This window comes from Euprymna scolopes, chromosome 14, assembly GCF_053919585.1.
Source record: "Euprymna scolopes isolate OS-2025 chromosome 14, ASM5391958v1, whole genome shotgun sequence".
NCBI lineage: Eukaryota > Metazoa > Mollusca > Cephalopoda > Sepiida > Sepiolidae > Euprymna > Euprymna scolopes.
Window position 1 is genome coordinate 122,993,674 of NC_136495.1, and position 21,278 is coordinate 123,014,951.

General features: G+C 36.8%; 1 protein-coding gene across 1 annotated transcript in view; it reads right to left on the bottom strand.

The window, feature by feature from the left end:
- The window catches only part of LOC145292796 (MAM and LDL-receptor class A domain-containing protein 1-like), a 497,041-nt gene that overhangs the window by 281,150 nt on the left and 194,613 nt on the right, over nucleotides 1-21,278 (bottom strand). Inside the window, exons 52-55 of the mRNA XM_080138835.1 lie at nucleotides 11,925-12,166; nucleotides 8,857-9,082; nucleotides 5,668-5,793; nucleotides 1,617-1,741 (exon numbers count right to left, since the gene is read on the bottom strand). Coding sequence (XP_079994961.1) covers nucleotides 1,617-1,741; nucleotides 5,668-5,793; nucleotides 8,857-9,082; nucleotides 11,925-12,166 — 719 coding nt within the window. The remainder of the gene's footprint in view (nucleotides 1-1,616; nucleotides 1,742-5,667; nucleotides 5,794-8,856; nucleotides 9,083-11,924; nucleotides 12,167-21,278) is intronic.

A 21,278-nucleotide genomic window follows, 5' to 3' on the forward strand; every position in this document is an offset into this window, starting at 1 on the left:
TAATATCAGAGCGTATTTATTTACACTGAACATTTACAGAATGTCAACATCAATATATTACATATGAATGAGTCCCCTGTGGAATTTCCACAGGTCCCGCTAGTATATATAAATATCTAATCAAAACATTTAGTTTCAATTAACTTTTATAAGAGGAGTAATGTTAGAGTGTAGGTCTAATAGAAAAGGACAGTTCAAGTTTACATCGAAATCTTTATAATGTTTTTCATAAATTTTATTCGTTATAACAATTGGCGATCTTTGCATGGCATACATTTCGTTAGTGTTTATATTTGATATGTAGAGTTTTAATACACACCTAATCGTTACATATATAAAGATATATATATATATATATATATATATATATATATATATATTCATTTATTACAGTTAAAAGATTCACCCCTAAACTAATTAAACCCCGAAACGACTGGGCGGATTTTTTTTAATTACACATACATGCACCTTACATGCCTGGGAGTGTTTTTAGATAGGTTTTGTATAGGAATACCTCTGATAAGTATAAACAATTAATAATCGAATAAATCTGATTAATTATGAAACAGTCCAATTTTGGTCAAAGTCAACAGTTTTATGCAGCCTACTAACATAATTGTATTCAAGAAGTTTTATCACCACACAAGCAGAATAGCTCGACCTTTAAAATCAACAGTAGGTTCTTTGATAAGAAAGAAGCGTGTTCAAAATGAACGCTTTTCTTTAGAGTATAATTGGACCATTGTAGTTGACTTTTGCATTTTAAACTTAATTCGAGTCATTATATAAAATTGAAAATAATTTTTATTAAATCAACAGTAGGTTTTTACATTGCAATGTAGGCTACGATGAATTGTGGACTAAGTCACTACGGAAAGACATGTAAAGCTTCCTCCAAGACCACTGCGGTGAGTTCCTGACTAGAGCAGGCAATCAATTCATTTCGATGACAATAAAAGTATTAGAAGTGTGGAGCATTTGTTAATCCTCTTTTCTTAGCAACGTCGGATCGCCTTGCTAGTATATATATATATATATATATATATATATATATATATATATATATATACATATATATATATATATATATATATATATATATATATATATATATATATAGTAAGTTATAAAATATATATGGCGATTAAGCTACACTGAATATTCCATGTTTCATCCATTCTAGGACTCTTCAGGCTTCAAGATGCGTATATAAAAACGACAAACAACCACAAAATTCGCGCATAAGCCCGAAGAGTCCTAGAGTGGATGAAACGCGGAATATTCAGTGTAGCTTAATCGCCATATATATTTTAGAACTTACTAACTAGCTCTACCTACGTATTGAGCATTTTTGAAGTAAATACTTAAAGTTTACGCATAAATTTATACTTTATTAATTTTATGTGAGTAAATTAAATAGTTATATATATATATATATATATATATATATATATATATATATATATATATATATATAACAGAAAAACCCTTGAATGAAATAGTAAGTATGACATCGGGAAATTCTTAAATCTTCACACGTGTCGGACTTGCTATGTCTTAAAATTTTCGAAAACTGTAAGACGTGTTGCATGTTTAATTTGGAAAAAAAAACTCACATTTCGATTAAAGCTTAATAATAAAAGCGGTACTTGTGCGTATTTCCATTCTCTGGAATCTTCATGCGACCCGAATACTCTCCACCACACCATGTTTCGGCCTCGTACTTTTACTTCCAGTTGACCTGCAATATAATTAAAAAATATTTAAAGAAAAATAGGTAAATATTTATCTCACTATATTTGCCATAATGAAAAGAGTGTGCACTAATTGGCTGATATACCAGGGTTCAAGGCTCGGGCAAGCAATACTAAAGATTTAATCTTATATATAAACAGTTGTCTTCATATTTTCAAACTCTATTTCTTCCGAAACTAAAAGTCGCAGAGAGGCGCCAGGGGCCTCAAATGATTGGATTTTTTTTACGGGCTATTCTTTTATGGGTCCTTATTCGGTTAAAATTATGTTGAAAGGGGTAAAAAAACAGGTCAAAATTGAAAAAAAATTGTTAAACATTTTGTACATTCATTTTAATATATTTTTCATTTTTAATCGGTTTCGTACTGGTCACGTTGGTATAATGGTAACGCCGCCGGCTTTGAATGCTACAGTTTCGGTTTCGATTCTAGTTGACCTAATTATTTTTTGTTTACTTTTGAAATCACGACTCTATAATAATTCATACGAAATTTGAACAAATTAAAATATTAAATTTAAGCGTAATTTCCGCCCAGGCAAAGCCCCCCGCCCCGTTTGTATGAAGTACTTGATGACTCCTTGCTAAACACTCAGTATTATAAGGCAAGTGCAGTAATTCTGAGAATGGAGTGAAGCTCTTCACTGCACTGCTATGTAGCAGCTAATAAAAAAGAAGCCTTCAGATCTCGATCTCTCTCTCTTTCTCTCTCTCTCTCTCTTTCTCTCTCTCTCTCTCTCTATATATATATATATATATATATGTGAAAGTGTCTGTCTGTGTACATTTCCCTACAAAATAACTCCGGCGGTTTTGCGGTAGTCGTAACAGCAAAGACGTCACGTTTTTTTTTCACGTTCTATTCTTCTTTCACGGTACAGGTTCGATTCTGCCTTCCTACTAATATTTTCTTTTTTTTTGCTCAACAGACACCTCCAAACGCCCGGGCAACGCCGGGCTGAAATGCTAGTATATCTATAAAAGTGAAAGTATCTGTCTGCCTGTTTGTCTGTCCGCCTGTCGTCTGTGTGTGTGTGTGTGTGTGTGTGTCTGTCTGTCTGTGTACATTTCCCGAGACAATAACTCTGTCAATTTTCAGTCTACAGACTCGAAATTTGATATACAGGGTATGGAGAATTGGGGAAATCTCTGTAATCCGTTTTCGGCAAGAAATTTGGCTTTAAGGGGTCAAAGTTCAACGATTTTACCTTGGAAAACTTTACTAAACTCCTCCACCAATTTTGGATATAAATAATTGAAATTTTAGATATAGGTTCATTGGATATCGATCTAACTTAATAACTTGATGTGAGCCCAAAACAATAAATGTTAAAGGGCCATAATAGGGGTCAAAGTAAAAAAATTGACCTCTGCGCGTCTCTACCAAATTACTCAGACAATTTCTTGTCCAAACATTTGAAATTTTACATAAAGGGTATTCCAAGATAGGGCGAGTTTTTTAATCGGTTTGGGTCGAAAATATGAGCAACCAATATATAAATGTATGTATGTATGTTTGCATGTCTGCTTAAAACTTTCGACAGAAGCGACGGATTTTCACAAGATCAGTATCATTTTAAAGCTCGACTCTTCAGATGACAAATACCGAAAAATTGACTAAAAACATTAATATTTGAAAGAACGTGGCAAGCTGGCAAAATGGTTATCACACTTAACTCACTGTCTTGAGGTTTTGGTTTCGCTCTCAGCTGGAATATTTTTTTTACTTACAAGAAGTAAACTGTTTAGAAAAAAAAAACATAATACTCACATACATATGTCTCAGTTTCTCTCCGTTTTTTTTTTACTCCATATCTTTAAAATGGATTTACCGTTACGTTTAATACCGGACAATGCCAGGTACATCTGCTAGTATATATATATATATGTGTCATTCAGAAATAGTGTGTTTGAATATATGGTTAAGTGTTAGTTTTACTCATGTAAAACTGGTTTAAAGCATCACCGCTCACTCATTTTGCGACCAAATTTCAAACAATTTTTATAGTTCATCGGTCACTTTCTAGTTCAATTTTCGTTCATTAAAACAAAAATAAAATGAATGGTGTTCAAAAGTCCTCAGAATTCGTAAAGAACAGAGAGACAGTTTCTTCTGATTGGCTGTTGATTACCATAGCAACGTTTTTAACATTGACGTTTTAGAGACGATTTTCCTGATTGGCTGTTGGTTACCATAGCAACTTCTTTTGTCGTCGTCCGTTAATTCTGTTTGTCTCTTTTTTGTCTATTTCTTTCTATTTAATTGCTTAATTACGTCTTTTACTTGATTTTTATTTAGTCAATTGAAGAAGTTCGTAATCATTATTTGTGGATTGTTGACAATGCCTATAATATTGCAAAATATCTAGGTAATTTGCATATTCTTTTAAACGTTCATTTTAATAAATTACATAGTAGTTTTTTTTTTCGGTTTTCTTATGGAATGATCATCTTTAGTTAACTATTACGTGTAATTATATTCATGCAGATATTCTACATGATTTATACTTGCGTAATATTTGTACAAAAAGGTTATAGTATACATAAACCTCTTTCTCTATATATTTATGCATACGTATATATATATATATATATATATATATATATATATATTCGTTTAAAAAGTTATGCCTACCAAACTCCTCTGAAAACCTTTGGTCTGCAGACATGTAAATTAATATATAGGGTATTCAACCCCTTGCGAAACTTTATATTTGAGTTTTTGCCGGGGGGAAATCAGTGCAAAAGTGTGGAAAAAAATGGAATTTTCCAGGTGATAGTTGATCAATGGCATTACGAATCTGCATGCGTAACGTAATAGCTATTGGTTCATGTTTTAATTTTGAGCCTTGCAGCAAACTTGTGTTCATAACCTAGGCATTAACGTTAAAGGAAAAAGTAAATCATAAGCTAAACGTTTTGGTTTCGATTCTCGGAGGTGGCGCACGATTAATTTTATTTTTATTTTTTAAATCATTATTGTATATTGGTCTAATATAATAATAATAATAATAATAATAATAATAATAATAATAATAATAATAATAATAAATAAGAAATCTGTATTAATCACAATATCATATTTAAGCGTATTTTACTACTAGGCAATGCTAGGCGGCTTGCTAGTCTTATAATAAAATCTAAAACTTGTGAATAGGCATCGTGAAATTTTTAACTCTCTCTCTCACTCTCTCTCTCATATATATATATATATATATATATATATATATATATATATATATATATATATATATATAAAGGTAGCATTGTCTGTGTGTGTGAGGAACGGTCTCTACAAAACTCATTTGTCAAAGTTTTGTCTACAGACTTCAAACTTGATATATTGGGGATTTGAACGGACCTGCGAAACGAAATCGATTTGGTTTTTAGCCGTAAAAATAACTGCTAAAGAGAAAAATTAAAATAAATTAGAACTTGCTGGGTGCACATCGACTTAAAGTGTTCTTCTACGCATGCGCAAATATACATTTAGACGTTGAATAGCGTTATCTCTTAACTTTTTGTATACGTATGAACGTGGATCACAAGGTAAGAAATCAAACTGTTTTGCTTTCGATTCTAGCTGATGGCCCTAAAGTTATATTTTTTAAACTTTTGAAATGACTACTATATATTGGGTACAATATAATAATCAACAGAGTATTCTTATGTAATTATAAATCAAATATGCATGAATCAAAATATCTTATTTAACCGTATTTTCCGACAGAGCCAGGGAAGGCAGCCACTATTATATAGTGAGTATAATATAACAATAGATAGCGAATTGATTCTGTGATGATAGATACGAAATTTGTATGAATTAAAATATATTTAAGCGTATTTTATGACCGGGCAGTGCCAGGCGGCTTACTAGCAGCGTATAAAGATAGCTCACAATCAACACTACTTACCTCCATGCATAGAATACCAAAACTTAAGGCACCGCCTAATTGGAAATCGGGAAATGTAAGGGCTTATCAAAGTAGCTTTGTCTCCAGGTTTCTGTGGGCTGGATCCTTCTATGAAAAAGTATGAACCTAAAAAGCGATTAAGAAAATAATAGGACGATTATTGGTAGGAATAGTAAAGATATGCGTTGGATGTAAGTAGTTACAGTTTATTGAGTCATAAAAAAACGTGCTTCTTCTCTTTGACTATTGTTTCTATGTACGTAAATAGAAGACTACGATTAGAAATATGTGATAATTGGTACTTATGTTTTCTGACGTTTTTAGATGGAGATTGATAATATTTGGATCATTCGGACTACTATTCTCACTAGAGTGCTTATTTTTACAACGTTTCATCGGGTGTATATTGTCAAACTCAGTAATCTTTCTGCCCAAATCAGAAACCTGCAAGGAATTACGAACGGAACGTTTTACATAATCCACAGAAGTAGCACCGTGCAATGTAAACTACACGGTAAGTCACTGCGAGAGGCATGTGAAGTTTCCTCTCGGCGTACCGCGATTCGTTCCCAACTAAAGCAGGAAATATTGAAAAATGGGCGATTTCACCGATTTCGATGGCAATAATAATATGGGTGTGTGAAACTTATGTTAATCATTATTCAATTCCGGGCAACGTTGAGTGACCCTGCTAGTATATCATATGCACATGCTATATATTATATATATTATATTCATAAGTTGTCTAAACAAGAATACGTTTATGGCTACTAAAACTGATAATAGAATTATCAGTGGAAAACATGATCTTCAAATGCAATTGCCTCGTAATAATCAGTTCTAAGTGACTGTTCTCTGGGGGTTAAAGGTTAAATCTTCATTGCATGCAATACAAAGACTGCAAGTACAAACTACTTTATTTCTATCAGATCATGGCTGACGGAACGAGAGCAAGTTAATACCTATTCAAAATTCCCCGGAAATTTCCGAGTTCATCGAGACTCACCTGAAGAAGATCATAAGTTACATCGGCTGAAACATTGTGAGATTAATGTCTAGATAAATCAACTAATATATCAGAAACTCTTGTGGTTTTTAACGTTTAAATTCAGATGAACATATCTCGACTCAAATAAATATTTATTGATCGAAATATGTATTGTTGAAATCAAGACACTTTTGCCAACGCAAAACAAGAGTATTTATGCCAGTAACGTAAAAATCTTGCGTTCAGGTGGCGATGAAGACGCCGAAGGCGTTTTTGATATAGCTTAGGTTTTTTGAAGGATTTCTCGCTCAGAAAAGTGTCGAGATGCTTGAAAAAGTGGTAGTCGGTAGGTGAGAGGTCTGGAGAGTATGGCGGACGAGGCTAAGTTTCGTAAACCAATTCGTTCAACTTCTGCAGGGTTTGTTTAGCGGACGGATATTGTTGTGGAGGAGAATTGGGCCTTTTCTGTTAACTAATGCTGGATGTTGTTGTCAAAGTTTCTTGTGCATTTCATCCATTTGTTGACAGTACTTCTTCGCCATAATGGTTTCATCTGCATTAAAAAAAAACTGTAATGGATGAGATCGGCCGCAGATCACCAAACAGTCAGCATGACCTTCTTTTGGTGCAACTCTAGCTTAGGATTATGTTCTGAAGCTTCGTCAGCGTTTAACCACTGAACTATGTGTCGCAGGTTATCGCAAAGAACCCATTTTTCATCGCAAGTCACAACCCGATCGAGCAACGGGGCGTTTTTGTTGCCTAAAAGAAGGGCAGATGACACTTAATAACGGCGTTTCTTTTGGTTGTAGTTCAATTCGTGAGGCACTCATCAAGTTTCTTGTCTTTCTAATCTGTTTCAAGTGGTTGAAAATCGTCGTATACATTACGTTTAATTCCAAAGCAAATTCTTGAACAGTGTTGTGTGGATTGACTTCGACTAAAGCTTTTAATTGATCCTTGTCAACATCCGATGGCTGTCCACTACGCTCATTTTCAAGACTTTCGTCGCCGCTACGAAATTTCTTAAACCACGATTGTGCTTTGCGTTCAGTAGTGGTTCCAAACATTTCGTTGATATTGCGAACTGTCTCAGCACAATTTTCATCCTAGCTTGAATTGAAATAAGAATTTTGCCTTTTTTCATCTTTTATTCAACGTTTGTAATTTAAACGATTAGATGGAGCGAAAACCGCTCTTTGAATTGATTTGTAAAGTGAATGTGCTATAACCCAATCTTATTTGAAAATACATCATTTGAAATCAAAATTAAAAATTCTGCAAGTATATTATCAAGCGTCTATATTATATCTATCTTGGTTGGTTTGCACGTAGCACTTGTTTTCAGAAACTACTAAGTTGATTTTACTGAATTTTAATATAGACTTTTGTTATTATAAGGTGAAGCGAACTATGTATTATAGTATTCTTTCGGTGCACAGTTAGAGATTAGTACTTTATGCCAAATTAACCAATATTCAGTCATCAGTTTTGAATAAAGCATCGATTCTGATTCGATGTGCTGAAGAGAGCTTGATAAGGATACCTTAAACGGGCCTTATTATCAGGCTTGAAACCGACGGTACCAATGAACTGTCTCAACTAACAACTTTCTGTACACAAAATATAAATACGCTCTTACATTTTGGATTTTCCTGTTAATTGAGCACTCTGCAGGAATTCTTTTAAAAAACAAACAAACTAATCATATATATATATATATATATATATATATATATATATATATATATATATACACGAGTGTCACAGGTAAGGAAGATATTTTTGATAACATAAATAGGTTAACAAAATTGATCTGGAACAAGAAATTATAATATCTGAAATAGTTTTTGTTCTTGGGATTAAGGGAGAAGGTATTTAATCAACACTGCTGGGGAGCCATGACTTAATATACTGTTTTGTTTTTAAATCCCCGTAACAATGTTTCATAATAGACAACTGATGATCCCTAAAACAACACCAGGACTAGTGTAAATTCGAAAAAGCAAATTGATGCAGCGATTGCAGGTGATTAAATGACATTCTGACTAAATAGTTTTTTAACGAATGATAAAATTAGATAAGTTATTTATATAGTTTTGAAGGTTAAAAAACTTCACACACAATATATATATATATATATATATATATATATATATATATATATATATATATATATATATATCGAAGTCGAAACTAACCATTGCTGTTTTGTAACGTATGGTCAGTTTTCGGCCCTGTTTGTCCAACACCCGCTTTTTTAATGACCCAGTCGAAATTGTCGTGTCGGTCATTTTGCCAATAGCAAGAACTGTATTCAAACGAACAGTCGCCCGACAAGCCACAACTTGAAGAGGAACGCTTCACATCATCGATAGCAACGTAAGTGTATGGAGTTTTGCCGTTTATTCTGGCTTCTAACATCATCTGTAAAAAATAAATGAAAGAAAATATTAGGGTTCGGTAGAAATTTCTGAAAAGGAATTCAAACTCACCCAGAATTTGCTGAAATTCTCCAGAATACTTTAAAAATCTTTAAAATAATACGCTAAGGTATTGCACGTTCGAATGTAAGTTATTACATTTCACACGCTGTAAAAAAATGTGGTCGTCCAATTAAAACAAAAATAATGATTCGTTTTTAATCTAATGACCTTAAAGTAAAAAATGTTCCGACTTAAACTGTTTTAATATAAATTTATAAACTATGTCTACTTATCTAGTAAAACAATACACTGACAAATAAATGTCTATGAAAAATTAACATCTTTTTATTGATCAGTTAATTTTATGCTTATTGATCATATTCCAAAAATCAATTACACAGGTCAATTAATTTTTTATGCTTATTTATCATATTCCAAAAACCATGCACATTAATCATTTAATTTTGAAGCGTATTTATTATATTAAAAATCATGTAAATTCATCAATCAATTGTTACGAACTCGATACAAAACAAAGATATCATATTCCAAAAATCACGTACAATGATGAATTAATTTTTGGTACTTATTTTTCATGTACCAAAAATTACGTACATTGATCAATTAATATTTAGTGCTTAATTTTCATATTCCAAAAATCAGCTAAATTGATTAATTAATTGTTACGTACTCGACCTGGAACAAAAATGCCATTTTCCAAACATTACGTACATTGATCAATTATTTTGTGGTACTTATAAATCATATTCCCAAAATAACGTACATTAATCAATTAGTTTTTGGTGCTTATTTGTCATTTTCTGAAAATCACGTGAATTAATCAATTATTCTTATGTCATATTCCAAAAATCTCTTACAATGGTCAATTAATTTTTGTCATATTCCAAAAATCATATACATTGGCAAATTAACTTTTAGTACTTATTTATCATATTCTTAAAATCACGTATACTGATGAAATCATTGTTATCAACTCGACACGGAACAAAGATGTCATATTCCATAAATCACGTACATTGATCAATTAATATTTGGTATTTATTTATCATATTCCAAATATCACATATATTGGTGAATTAATTGTTGGTGTTCTGTAAGGGTTAACTGGACCAGTTTCTCTAAGATGGCCTGTTTTTCCTGGATTTTCAGTGTTATGTAATAAATTTATATATTTATATAAAATAATATACTTATGTATAAATTTGAAAAATCTGCTGAGTCTCTCACCGGAAATGACACCGTTTTTCTAAAAAAGTATGGTGTCGGTAGTGGGAAAAGAAAGAAACACAGTTATAGTGAAATTTATGACGAAGCAAGCGTTGCCTAATCAGTAATCGTGTCAATATATTTATGTATTAATTTGGAAAACCTGCTGAGTCATCCCCTCAAAATGACACCATTTCTCTTAATATCATAGTGTCGGTGGTGGTGGGAGGTGAAACAGTACTGCCGAATTTAATGGTGATTTAATGGCCTAATCACTGTGACAATATATTTATATATTAATTTAGACAATTTGCTAAGTCATCTTCCGGAAATGACATCTTTTTTTCTGAAAATTATGGAATCGGTTGTATGAAAGGAAAGAAACACAGCTATGTTAAAATTTATGATGAAGCAAGGGTTGCCTAATCACATATCAATATATTAATGTATTAATTTGGAAAACCTTCTGATTAATCTTCCTGAAATGACACCATTTTTCTTTAAATTATGTTGTCGTTGGCAGGGGAAAAAAGTAACACAGTAATGCTCGAGTTTATGGTAGAACAAGGGTTACCTAATCACAAACCGTGTCAATGTATTTATGTATTAATTTGGAAAACTTACTGAGACATCTTCTGGAAACGGGACTACTTATTTTAAAATTATGGTGTCGGTGGTGTGGGGGTAAAAATCCAGTAATGTTGAAATTCATAGTGAAGCAAGGGTTGCCTAATTACTAATTAGATAAATACATTGTTACTAATTAATAATAAAAGGACCTGTCGTCCATTATTAAATCACAAATAACGTCCAGAGGCTATGGTGCCTAATGGATTGACAACTTGACAGTGTCAAATTCGAATCCAGTTTGTTTCACAGAAAAAAAATATCACCTTAGGATGTTGGCAACCTTCATGTGTTCTCTGTCGTAATTACCCGGTGTTATTTTTGAAATAATCCTAACGAGAAAGGCATCGGAGAAACGAATGTCAACCATAATCATCTGATTCATACGAAATAAATGAGGTTCTTCTTCTTCTTCTTCAACAACAACAACAACAACAACAACAACAACAACAACAACAACAACAACAACAACAACAACAACAACAACAACAACAACAACAACAGCAACAACAACAACAACAACAACAACAACAACAACAACAACAACAACGACGGCAATTCATTCCTCGATTTTTATCGATCCCAATTATTTATCGGACCTGTGGGATAATCCCAGTTATCCTTATTTTCGTACTCCCCCATACGACCCCATACGAGGGCAGCGTTACAAACATATGTAGTTTGTAATGTTGGGGATATCCTCCCACAAATAGGCACTTTGAATCAGACAAAACTTAAATTTGCTTTAGTCCGGAACGACCTCTCTTCCAATCGAGCACAAAACAGATGCTACACTTTGATTCTACCTCGAAAGCAAAATATCAGTAGTCAATATCAGTGAAATGGGTTTACTCTTTCTTATCGTAAGCGTGGATTAACAAAATAAATCATCATCATCATCATCACCACCACCACAACCATCACCACCATTAAGAAAAACCAGAGCAACAACGACAGATACTCCTGTTAGGTATATATAAACCACTGACCTCCGATGGGGAAGACAATTTGATTTGAACATTTCCTATCACCCACGTGCTGTTTGTGCTCTCTTGGTAATGTTTAAGCATCTTCTTGTATCCGGACGTCACGGAATAGACGTTCAATTCAATTGAACCGTTCATGTTGTACCAGAAAGTCACACAGTGCCCAAACCTGTTTACCGTCAGCGGAATGAGAATTTTGGCAGTATCATTCACCCTGTGATTGCCATCGACATACATATAGTGACCTGGAAGACAAAAACAGGCAGAAAAAGTATTTATTAATAATTTGTGTATTTATTCTGATGGAATTTAAAAAAAAAGAAAAAAAAGAGAAAAAAGATGGTCTGTTTTTAATAGTAACCTGATTGCTACTGGAACTTTATTATGTGTCATTATGTTGTCATGGAACTTTATTATGTGTCATTATGTTGTCATGGAATGTGTCATTATGTTGCTCCGACAATAAAGTATTTAATACAACGGCATATTTGTTTCCAGATTGTTATAACGTAATATACCTTTCTCCAACAATACCGTTTACAACTCATACCTCAGAAGTAACGTGTTTGTTACTGACATATTGTTATATTGTATACTTTTCTCCAATAACACCGTTTACAATTCATATCTGGGGAGTAACGTGCTTTTTACTGGCACTTTATTATCTGGGATACTTTTCACCAACAACACAATTTTGTATACTTATCTTTATTGCTCAATGAACTTAGCCCTTCGAATGATAAAACGCGCCTTCAATCAACATCCGTTAACACAATCTTTAAAAATAAATATGTACTCTCGTTTAAGCGTGTGTAATGTCTTTCTCGCATCGATTCTCTACACACTAAGCAAACAAAGTTCTTTTAAGGCAGAGAGAGAGAGAGAGAGAGAGAGAGAGAGAGAGAGAGAGAGAGAGAGAGAGAGAGAGAGAGAGAGAGAGAGTGAGTCAAGACTATTTCCACAACTCGATACAGCTCTCGGCTCATGACCGCCTGCAATACAGTTAGAAAAGCGAATAAAAGCAACTATTTAATAACAGACGTAAGAAAATAGGGAAGAAAAAGAAAGGTTAATACTTTTACCAAAGATAGCTTTCTCTAGAAAATGATTTTCCAGACACTTTAATAACCCAACTTACTGCAACTAGAAATTCCCAAATTCCCTTCTCCTTAATTGATTGATCTACAAGGCTTGATAGTTTAACTGATTCTCCATTTTCACTCAGAGCTGGGAGAGAATAGACAATCGCACCTCCCCCACCCAAATAATATTACAGAAAGAGGTTTTATCACCCCTATTTATTTCCCAAATCACAGCATCTGATATTTAAAAAAAAATAACCTATTTAAATACTGACTGAAATAAATGTTGTTGAACTTCGGAAATCCGACGAGAAACCATGGGTGAAATAGTAGGATAGTCTAGAATTTCAAGCCTTTGTAGGACAACTATTTTAATAGACGAACAAGATGTGCTTAACTTATACAAACTTTATTTCTTGTTTTAAATTTGAAACGAATTACGCCATCTTTTTTCGATAACAAAAATCGAAAGTAAGATAAAAAGAGATAAAGAGGCCAAACGTGATGCGCATGGGAACAAAAAAAAACACGAATAAACCTAGAACTCCATCCTCCAACGTAGACCGCTACTACCAGGTCTCCTTCTCCAACATCAGGTGTCTACGTTCCAACCTTCCAGAGGTTGAAACACAATTACAGGAGACGAAACCGGACATATTCTTTCTAAGTGAAACTGGCATAGGGCCAACCACTTCTCTAGACGAATTCATAATTAAAGGATACTCTAACTTGACATCTAAATCTGACCCCCAAGATCGCCATGGGCATGGAATATGTGCCTACATCAAAGATTGCTTTCCATGTGGTAGGTATATCTCCAGAGAAGACCCTAATTTACCTTATATGTGCTTCCGGGTTGCACTTGCTTACACCACTGCATTTATATTCGCTTTCTATCGCCCTCACAACAGCGGAGTTATTATCCTTAAGAGCATATCTGAGAAAATGGACCACATCCTGTCTGCTCATCCTTCGGCTAACATTCACATTTGCGGTGACTTCAATGTCCATAATGTGGAATACCCACTCAAATAAAACCGATGACGAGGGGAGGTTCTGTCATGATTTTGCCACTGCCTATGACCTCACTCAGATTGTTCACGAACCTATGTGTGTGCCCGATACTATCGGTCAGTATGCAAGCCTTCTAGACCTTTTCCTCACAACTTCCCCTGAGCCATGTTCACGTTCCGTTCTATCTCCTCTTGGATCCTTCGACCACTCTATTGTAGCAGTTAAGATACAAATGAAATGTAATAAGTCTTCAGACGTACCTCTCCACCGTACTGTATATCGATATTCTATGGCTGACTGGGATAGCTTCCGTACATTCATATCTGACCTACCTCTGCATTCCATGTTTAAAAAGGATGTGTCCTCTATAGTATCAGACCTGACCGAATGGTTAATTGTGGGCGTAGACCGATTCATACCATTCAAAATATTCCAACAAAAATCTAACAGCCAGTCATGGTTCTCCCCTGAATGTGCTGCCATCGCGCACAGAAATCACTTTTTCCATATCTACCAACGTAATAGATGTACCGAGACTAAAGCTGCTTTCCAAACTGCCAGCAACCACTGTAAAAGAGTAATAAAAAATGCAAGAGAACTATATGCTCAGTCCGTTAAATCCAAAGTAGCTGAGCAGCGGCTTGGTTCCCACCAGTTATGGCAAATAGCAAACAGGACCTTGAACAGAAGCGTGCGTTCTATCCCAACTATCATCAATGGACCTGAGGTCATTTCGTCAGCATCAGACAAGGCCAAACTATTTGCCAAGACCTTTGCAGCTAATTCTACCCTATGCGACAAAGGCCATCAAATCCCCGTATTTCTTCCTATAACAGACAACACGCTAGGCAACATACAAATATCTGTGCGTGAGGTCGCCAAGCTAATCAAGAACCTTGATTCCAGTAAAGCAACTGGCCCTGACGGCATTCCAGTTATAGTGCTGAAAACGCTTCAACTAGAACTTGCCCCATACTTACAAAACTGCTTAAGCGTTGCCTTAAGGAGAAGTGTTTTCCAACACCCTGGAAAACCTCATCAGTATGCCCTGTATTTAAGAATTCAAGTGAAAAGTCATCTCCCTCTCAGTACAGACCAATAAGTCTTCTGTGTGTCATGAGTAAGTTGTTGGAATCCATATTAAATAAAGAAGTAGTCAACCACCTCCACAGAAACAACCTTCTTAGTGACATGCAATATGGTTTCCACACTGGAAGATCTACAGCAGATGTGCTAACGGTTATATCTCATAGGAGTAGTGAATCTCTTGACAAAGTCTTCCTTTCCAGGGCAATTGCTCTTGACATATCGAAGGCCTTCAATAAGGTATGGCATAAGGCCTACTTCGCAAGATTTCCAGCTACGGTAACACTGGAAATGCTCTCTCAATCATTAAATAAAGTGACAAACAAATTTGTAAAAGATCTTTTAATAAGGACAGTAATATGAATATTTATTATCTTTTTAATTTGCTATTGTGTTTTTGGATAAAATATTTTTCTAATTTTTGTACGTTTTTTATCAAAACATTATGTGTCCGGCCTTGCCCGAGTATTTGGAGGTGTAAAAAAACAAGTGGTAGTAGGCAGGCAGGATCGAACCCGTAACGCAAAGATGAAAAAAAAAAAAAAGAAAGTGAAAGAGAACCTGACGTCTTACTCCTACTCTATGACGCGAGCGGAATTGTAAAGCATTCAAATTTTACGTAGTCAATCAAAATGATGACTTACAGGAATTACTTTGCTTTTAAACCTCCCACAAAGGTCGTTTAAATGAGAGGTTGGTTGGTTGGTTGGTTTTGTTTTACGGCATATCAACCCTTTTCAGGTTATTTAATGCCGAATCCCAAGATTTTGAAGAATGTTTTTTTTAATAGAATATATTTGTTGTTTTCAAGTCGGTTTCTATTCAACCCATAGTTGGGACCCTAACAGGTACTACCGCTCCGGGTCAGAGTGGACCTGGAGGCAATGGCAATTAAAGGGTGGCTCCACACTCCACAAAGCCCTCAAGCTGGGGCCTCACCACTGGATATAGTTTAAAGTCATATCCAGGACCTTAAATGAGAGGGAAATATATATATATATATATATATATATATATATATATATATATATATATATATATATATATATATATATATATATAAAACTATCCATTCACGTGAAATCACCTGTTTCTCCACCCTATTCCCTCTGTTCCACTTTTTGTTATCAAGTAAGATCTTTGACTTGCAGTTTCATCAAATACTTTTGCAAGCAAAATCCGATCCCATATTTTGCTAATTCCTACCCTCTGATGAGAAGGAAAGTATTTATTCAAAATTCCGCGGATTAAGGACTATCCCCTTATTTAGTGTTTCCTTTTCAAATTAAATATGCTTTTAACTCTTTTTCAAGGTGTTTTTAAACATGTTTTATTAACTATTTGCTCTTATATATATTAATGAAAATAAAGGGATGTAGTGTTTACCTGATATACGCAATAGTAAACTTCAAACTAATATAAATAACAGTATTTATATATAGAAAATTTAATCCCAACCGAATTAAAAAAGCTCAGTACGCAATAGAGAGTAGAGCTTATTATAAGAAAAAGAAAATTAAAACTGTAAAGAGCCCAAAAAGAAGTCCGTCCCCATCAAATGGGACCTAATAGTAAAAAGAGGGAACACCAATAATGAGAACCTTCATCATCGGCTTGATTAGAAAAAAGTGATGTCAAATTAAATTTTAAAGTAATTAAGTTCAGGCTAAGCGGGGGAAAATCAGTCAGTGAAAGCTCGTATTACTGTGACCGGAAATTGTCTAGATAGAACGAAACAGATATTTCTATAAAGTGTTAAATTCGATGTCATTATTAAAAAGTTGGAGGAGTGAGGATTATGAAGTTTTAAGTTTTCTTTTCTTTGGGCTACTGCACTGCCGGGGAAAAACAATTTTCATTATTTCAGCTGTTTTGAAGGCTTTCCAATCGGATTATATGCATCGATACGCTTGACTCATTTTAGAATCCATTCTCTCAAAAGAACTATTTTGTATTTAGAATCAACTTGAAAGGATTTCATGCAAGCTGAAATATTATACACGGTTTGTTTATATATATATATATATATATATATATATATATATATATATATATATATATATATATATATATATATATTTTACATAATCAACATTTTTTCACTTTTTTATTTGGCAATTTATAACTACAATAAATTGAGGTTTCACTTAATTCTAGCATTGCTACAAATATAATTTGCTGATTTCTTTATATCCCTTGATGAGAGGAATAACAAGAATAGCATTCTTTGAAACTCCGCGGAATAAGAACTCTGATAATTGTTTTTTTTAGAGTATTCAGCCGAACAATATATTTTGATTGTAAAGTTCAACTTACAGTTTTAATTTTCTTTCTCTTATATATATATATATATATATATATATATATATATATATATATATATATATATATATATATATCTATATCTATCTATATATATATATATATATATATATATATATATATATATATATATATATTGAAGCTTGAAAATGTTGGCATTTCTCCTTGGACTTAGTAGCAAGAACATTGAGCGTTGAAAGTGGTTTTGAGCAAGACAGGTGGATTTTCTTTGGCTTTAGTTTAAGCTTACAGCGCACAAGTGAGTGGTCTGTGTCACAGTCCGCAGAGTGCATTGTCCTGCAGTGGATGATATCCTGGAGGTGCTTCTTTTGAGTGATCACATGGTCCAGCTGGTGCCAGCGCTTAGAGCGTGGGTGTTGCCATGTCATCTTCGACCACGGTGAGCCCTTAAAGAAGGTTGATGGGATGCACAGCCTGTGTGTAGCACAGAGTTCCAGAAGACGCTGTCCATTTTCATTCATAGAGCCCACTCCGTGAGGACCCAGGACATCAGGCCAGGCATTGGTGTTACTGCCTACTCGAGCGTTGAGATCACCCAGGATGATTATGCGGTGACCGCGGTCGATTTTGGAGAGGGTCTCACTCAGCTGGAGATAGAAAGCATCTTTCTGGTCATCCGGCGAGGTGAGGGTTGGGGCGTAGGCAGACAATAGGGACACTGGACCAGAGGTGGTGTGTAGCTGTAGTGACATTAATCTGGGAGAGATGGCGACGGGAGTTTCGACAAAGCTGAGCAGCTTGTTGCAGATGGCAAAACCCACTCCATGTTTTGGTCTCTCCAAGTCAGGGTAGCCAGTCCAGTAAAATGTGAAGTTAGCTTCACGTATGGAGCCATTTCCAGTGAGCCATGTCTCGCCTAGTGCTGAGACATCCACCCCCAACCGGAGTAATTCCAGGTCGATAACAGCAGACTTCCGAGGATGAAAACTGTCAAGAGAGGAAGTCACCCCAAGGGAGCGGACATTCCAGCAGGCCAGGTGTAGTGGGGAGGCAGTAGCAGGATGTCGACCGGGGCGCGCCTGCCTAGAACGCGGGCCCTGCCGAGCAACGACAGCACCCCCGACTGCAGGGGGCTCCCGAATTGCCAGTCGCTGAGAATTTATTCTTGACATATCCATAGTAGTTGCCTGAAACGTCAAGCGCCGGGGCAGGGAAGTAGTGGATGAGTGCATGCCCAGAACAGAACATCCACCTCTGGACCCAACATTGCGGACCCCAGCGGAGCACAGGAGTGCGACAGCTGGAGCAGTGGTAGGTTGCCCCGCAGTACCCGCTAACTGGGTGTTGATCCCTGACCGTTGATCGTTCTTGATTCATCCGCTCAGTGATCCGCCATGGGAGACCGGTGGTTGAAAAATATATCAGCTGCGCTCATACCATGACTGCCAACTCCTGCTGCCGAGATGACATTTTGCTATTTGACCACATAGCTGGGGTCTGGATTGGTGTAAGCCAGGGCGTGTCCTCACGCCGGAGGGCCATGCACTCAACACCTCTGGGGCTCCAGACTGCTCCGAGATCCCACATACACTTAGCCTGGGGCCGCAAGGTACCCAGTTAAACCACCTTTGGCCAGTCTGCACCCCCTCAGGATGCTGCCTCTGCCTGGCTGCGGATTCGTGACACTGTTGGAGTTTGCGCACTCTCCAGTTTTGGTAGACGTACAGTAAAGCAGCCGGACTGGTTCAGACACCACGCGGACACACTCCATCAAGCACTAGCAGAAAAGCGAGCGGCAAGACTGGCTGTGATGCAGGACCCCTCTCCTCAAGCTACTAGCCTCTGGAAGCAGAGCCGCTCAAAAGTGCAGCGCCTAACTCGAGAGGCTAAACACAACTATTGGAGTGACATCTCCAAGCGTGCTGAAGACTGCTCTGCCACCGGCAACACCGGTGGCATGTACCAAGCTCTGAAAGAGGCTCTAGGTCCTCCTGTAAAGAAATCATCTCCTTTGCGATCTCTGACCGGAGAACTACTCACCAATCCTGATGATCAGCTTGACCGTTGGGTGGAGCACTACAGCTCACTGTATGCTCAACCTGTAGCAGCTAGTGAGGCTGCTATAATAGCTGCTGTTCCCCAACTACCAGTCCTCCATGAGCTAGATTACGACATCACCATCGATGAAGTACACAAGACCATCAAGCTACTGAGGAACAACAAAGCCCCCGGCGTGGATGGGCTACCTTCAGAAATCTTCAGATGCGGTGGTGACTCACTAACTGAGGAACTCCATCATCTCTTCTCAATCTGCTGGAATGAAGGTACTATTCCCGATGAACTTCGTAACGCCAACATAGTTACCCTGTATAAGAACAAAGGGTTTCGCTGCGACTGCAACAACTACCGTGGCATATCTCTACTTTCCCAGCCTGGAAAGATCTATGCCCGCTTAGTCCTGCCACGTCTCCAGATTATTGCCAACAGAATTCTTCCTGAGAGTCAATGTGGCTTTCGACCTGGCCGCTCTACCACTGACATGATCTTTTCTGTTCGTCAGATCCAGGAGAAATGCTTTGAGCAAGGCCGTCCTCTCTATGCAGTTTTCGTTGACTTGACGAAGGCCTTTGATTATGTTAGCAGATCAGGGCTATTTCTAGTCCTCCGTCTACTGGGCTGCCCTCCCAAACTCCTGAAAACCATACAAGAATTTCACGATCAGATGAAGGCTACAGTACAGTTTGAGGGCTCTCGTTCTAAAGAGTTCCCCATCTCTTGTGGTGTCAAGCAAGGCTGCGTGTTAGCTCCTACTCTGTTCGGAATATATTTCTCAGCTGTTCTGCGCCGAGCCTTCCCAAACCCAACTGGAGTGCTCCTTCACACTCGCAGTACTGGAGGCCTATTCAACCTGGCCAGGCTACGCTCAAAAACTATGGTTAACCGCGTACAGATCCGTGAACTCCTGTACGCTGATGATGCTGCCTTCATCGCCAACTCGGAGGTTGAGCTTCAGGCAATGTGCTCCTCCTTTGCTTCTGCCTGCGAGGAGTTTGGTCTCAAAATCAGCCTAGGCAAGACGGTGGTCTTTGCCCAGCCTGCTGGGCTTTCACCCATAATAACCGTAAACAATCATGTACTGTCAAACGTCACCAAGTTCACTTACTTGGGTTCTACAGTTGATAACACCAACAGTCTTGATTGTGAACTGGACTCCCGCATTGGAAAGGCATCAACAACTTTCGGCAGGCTTAGTGAGAGAGTCTGGAAGAACAAGTCCCTCTCGCTACACCTAAAGATCAAGGTTTACGAGGCCTGCATCCTCAGCACTCTCCTGTATGGCAGTGAGACTTGGTGCACCTACCGCCGACACGAACACCGTCTGAACGCCTTCCACTTCCGATGCCTGCGCACAATTCTTGGATTCACATGGAAGGATCATGTACCAAACACAGCTATCCTCTCCACGACCAAGAGTACTGACATGTACACAGTGCTGCGCATCCGTCGCTTACGTTGGGCTGGCCACACCTGCCGCATGGACGACAGCCGGCTACCAAAAGCACTTCTCTTTGGAGAGATAGCTGATGCCCCTCGCTGTGCTGGCAGGCCACGCCTCCGCTACAAGGATGTCCTGAAACGTGACCTTCAGGTCTTCGGCATCCCTCACAACACTTGGGAAACCTCTGCCGGCAACCGAGCAAAGTGGCAAGCTGCTATAAGATCTGGTGCCAAAAGATCCTGCCAGCAATACACAGACTTCCTGAACTGTAGAAGACTGAAGCGCCTTGCCAATCGTCGTCCTCGACGTTAAGGGCCTATGTATGTGTGTCTATGTATATATATATATATAATTTTTTAAAAGCCAAAAACAATGCGGAGAAAGACCGGAATA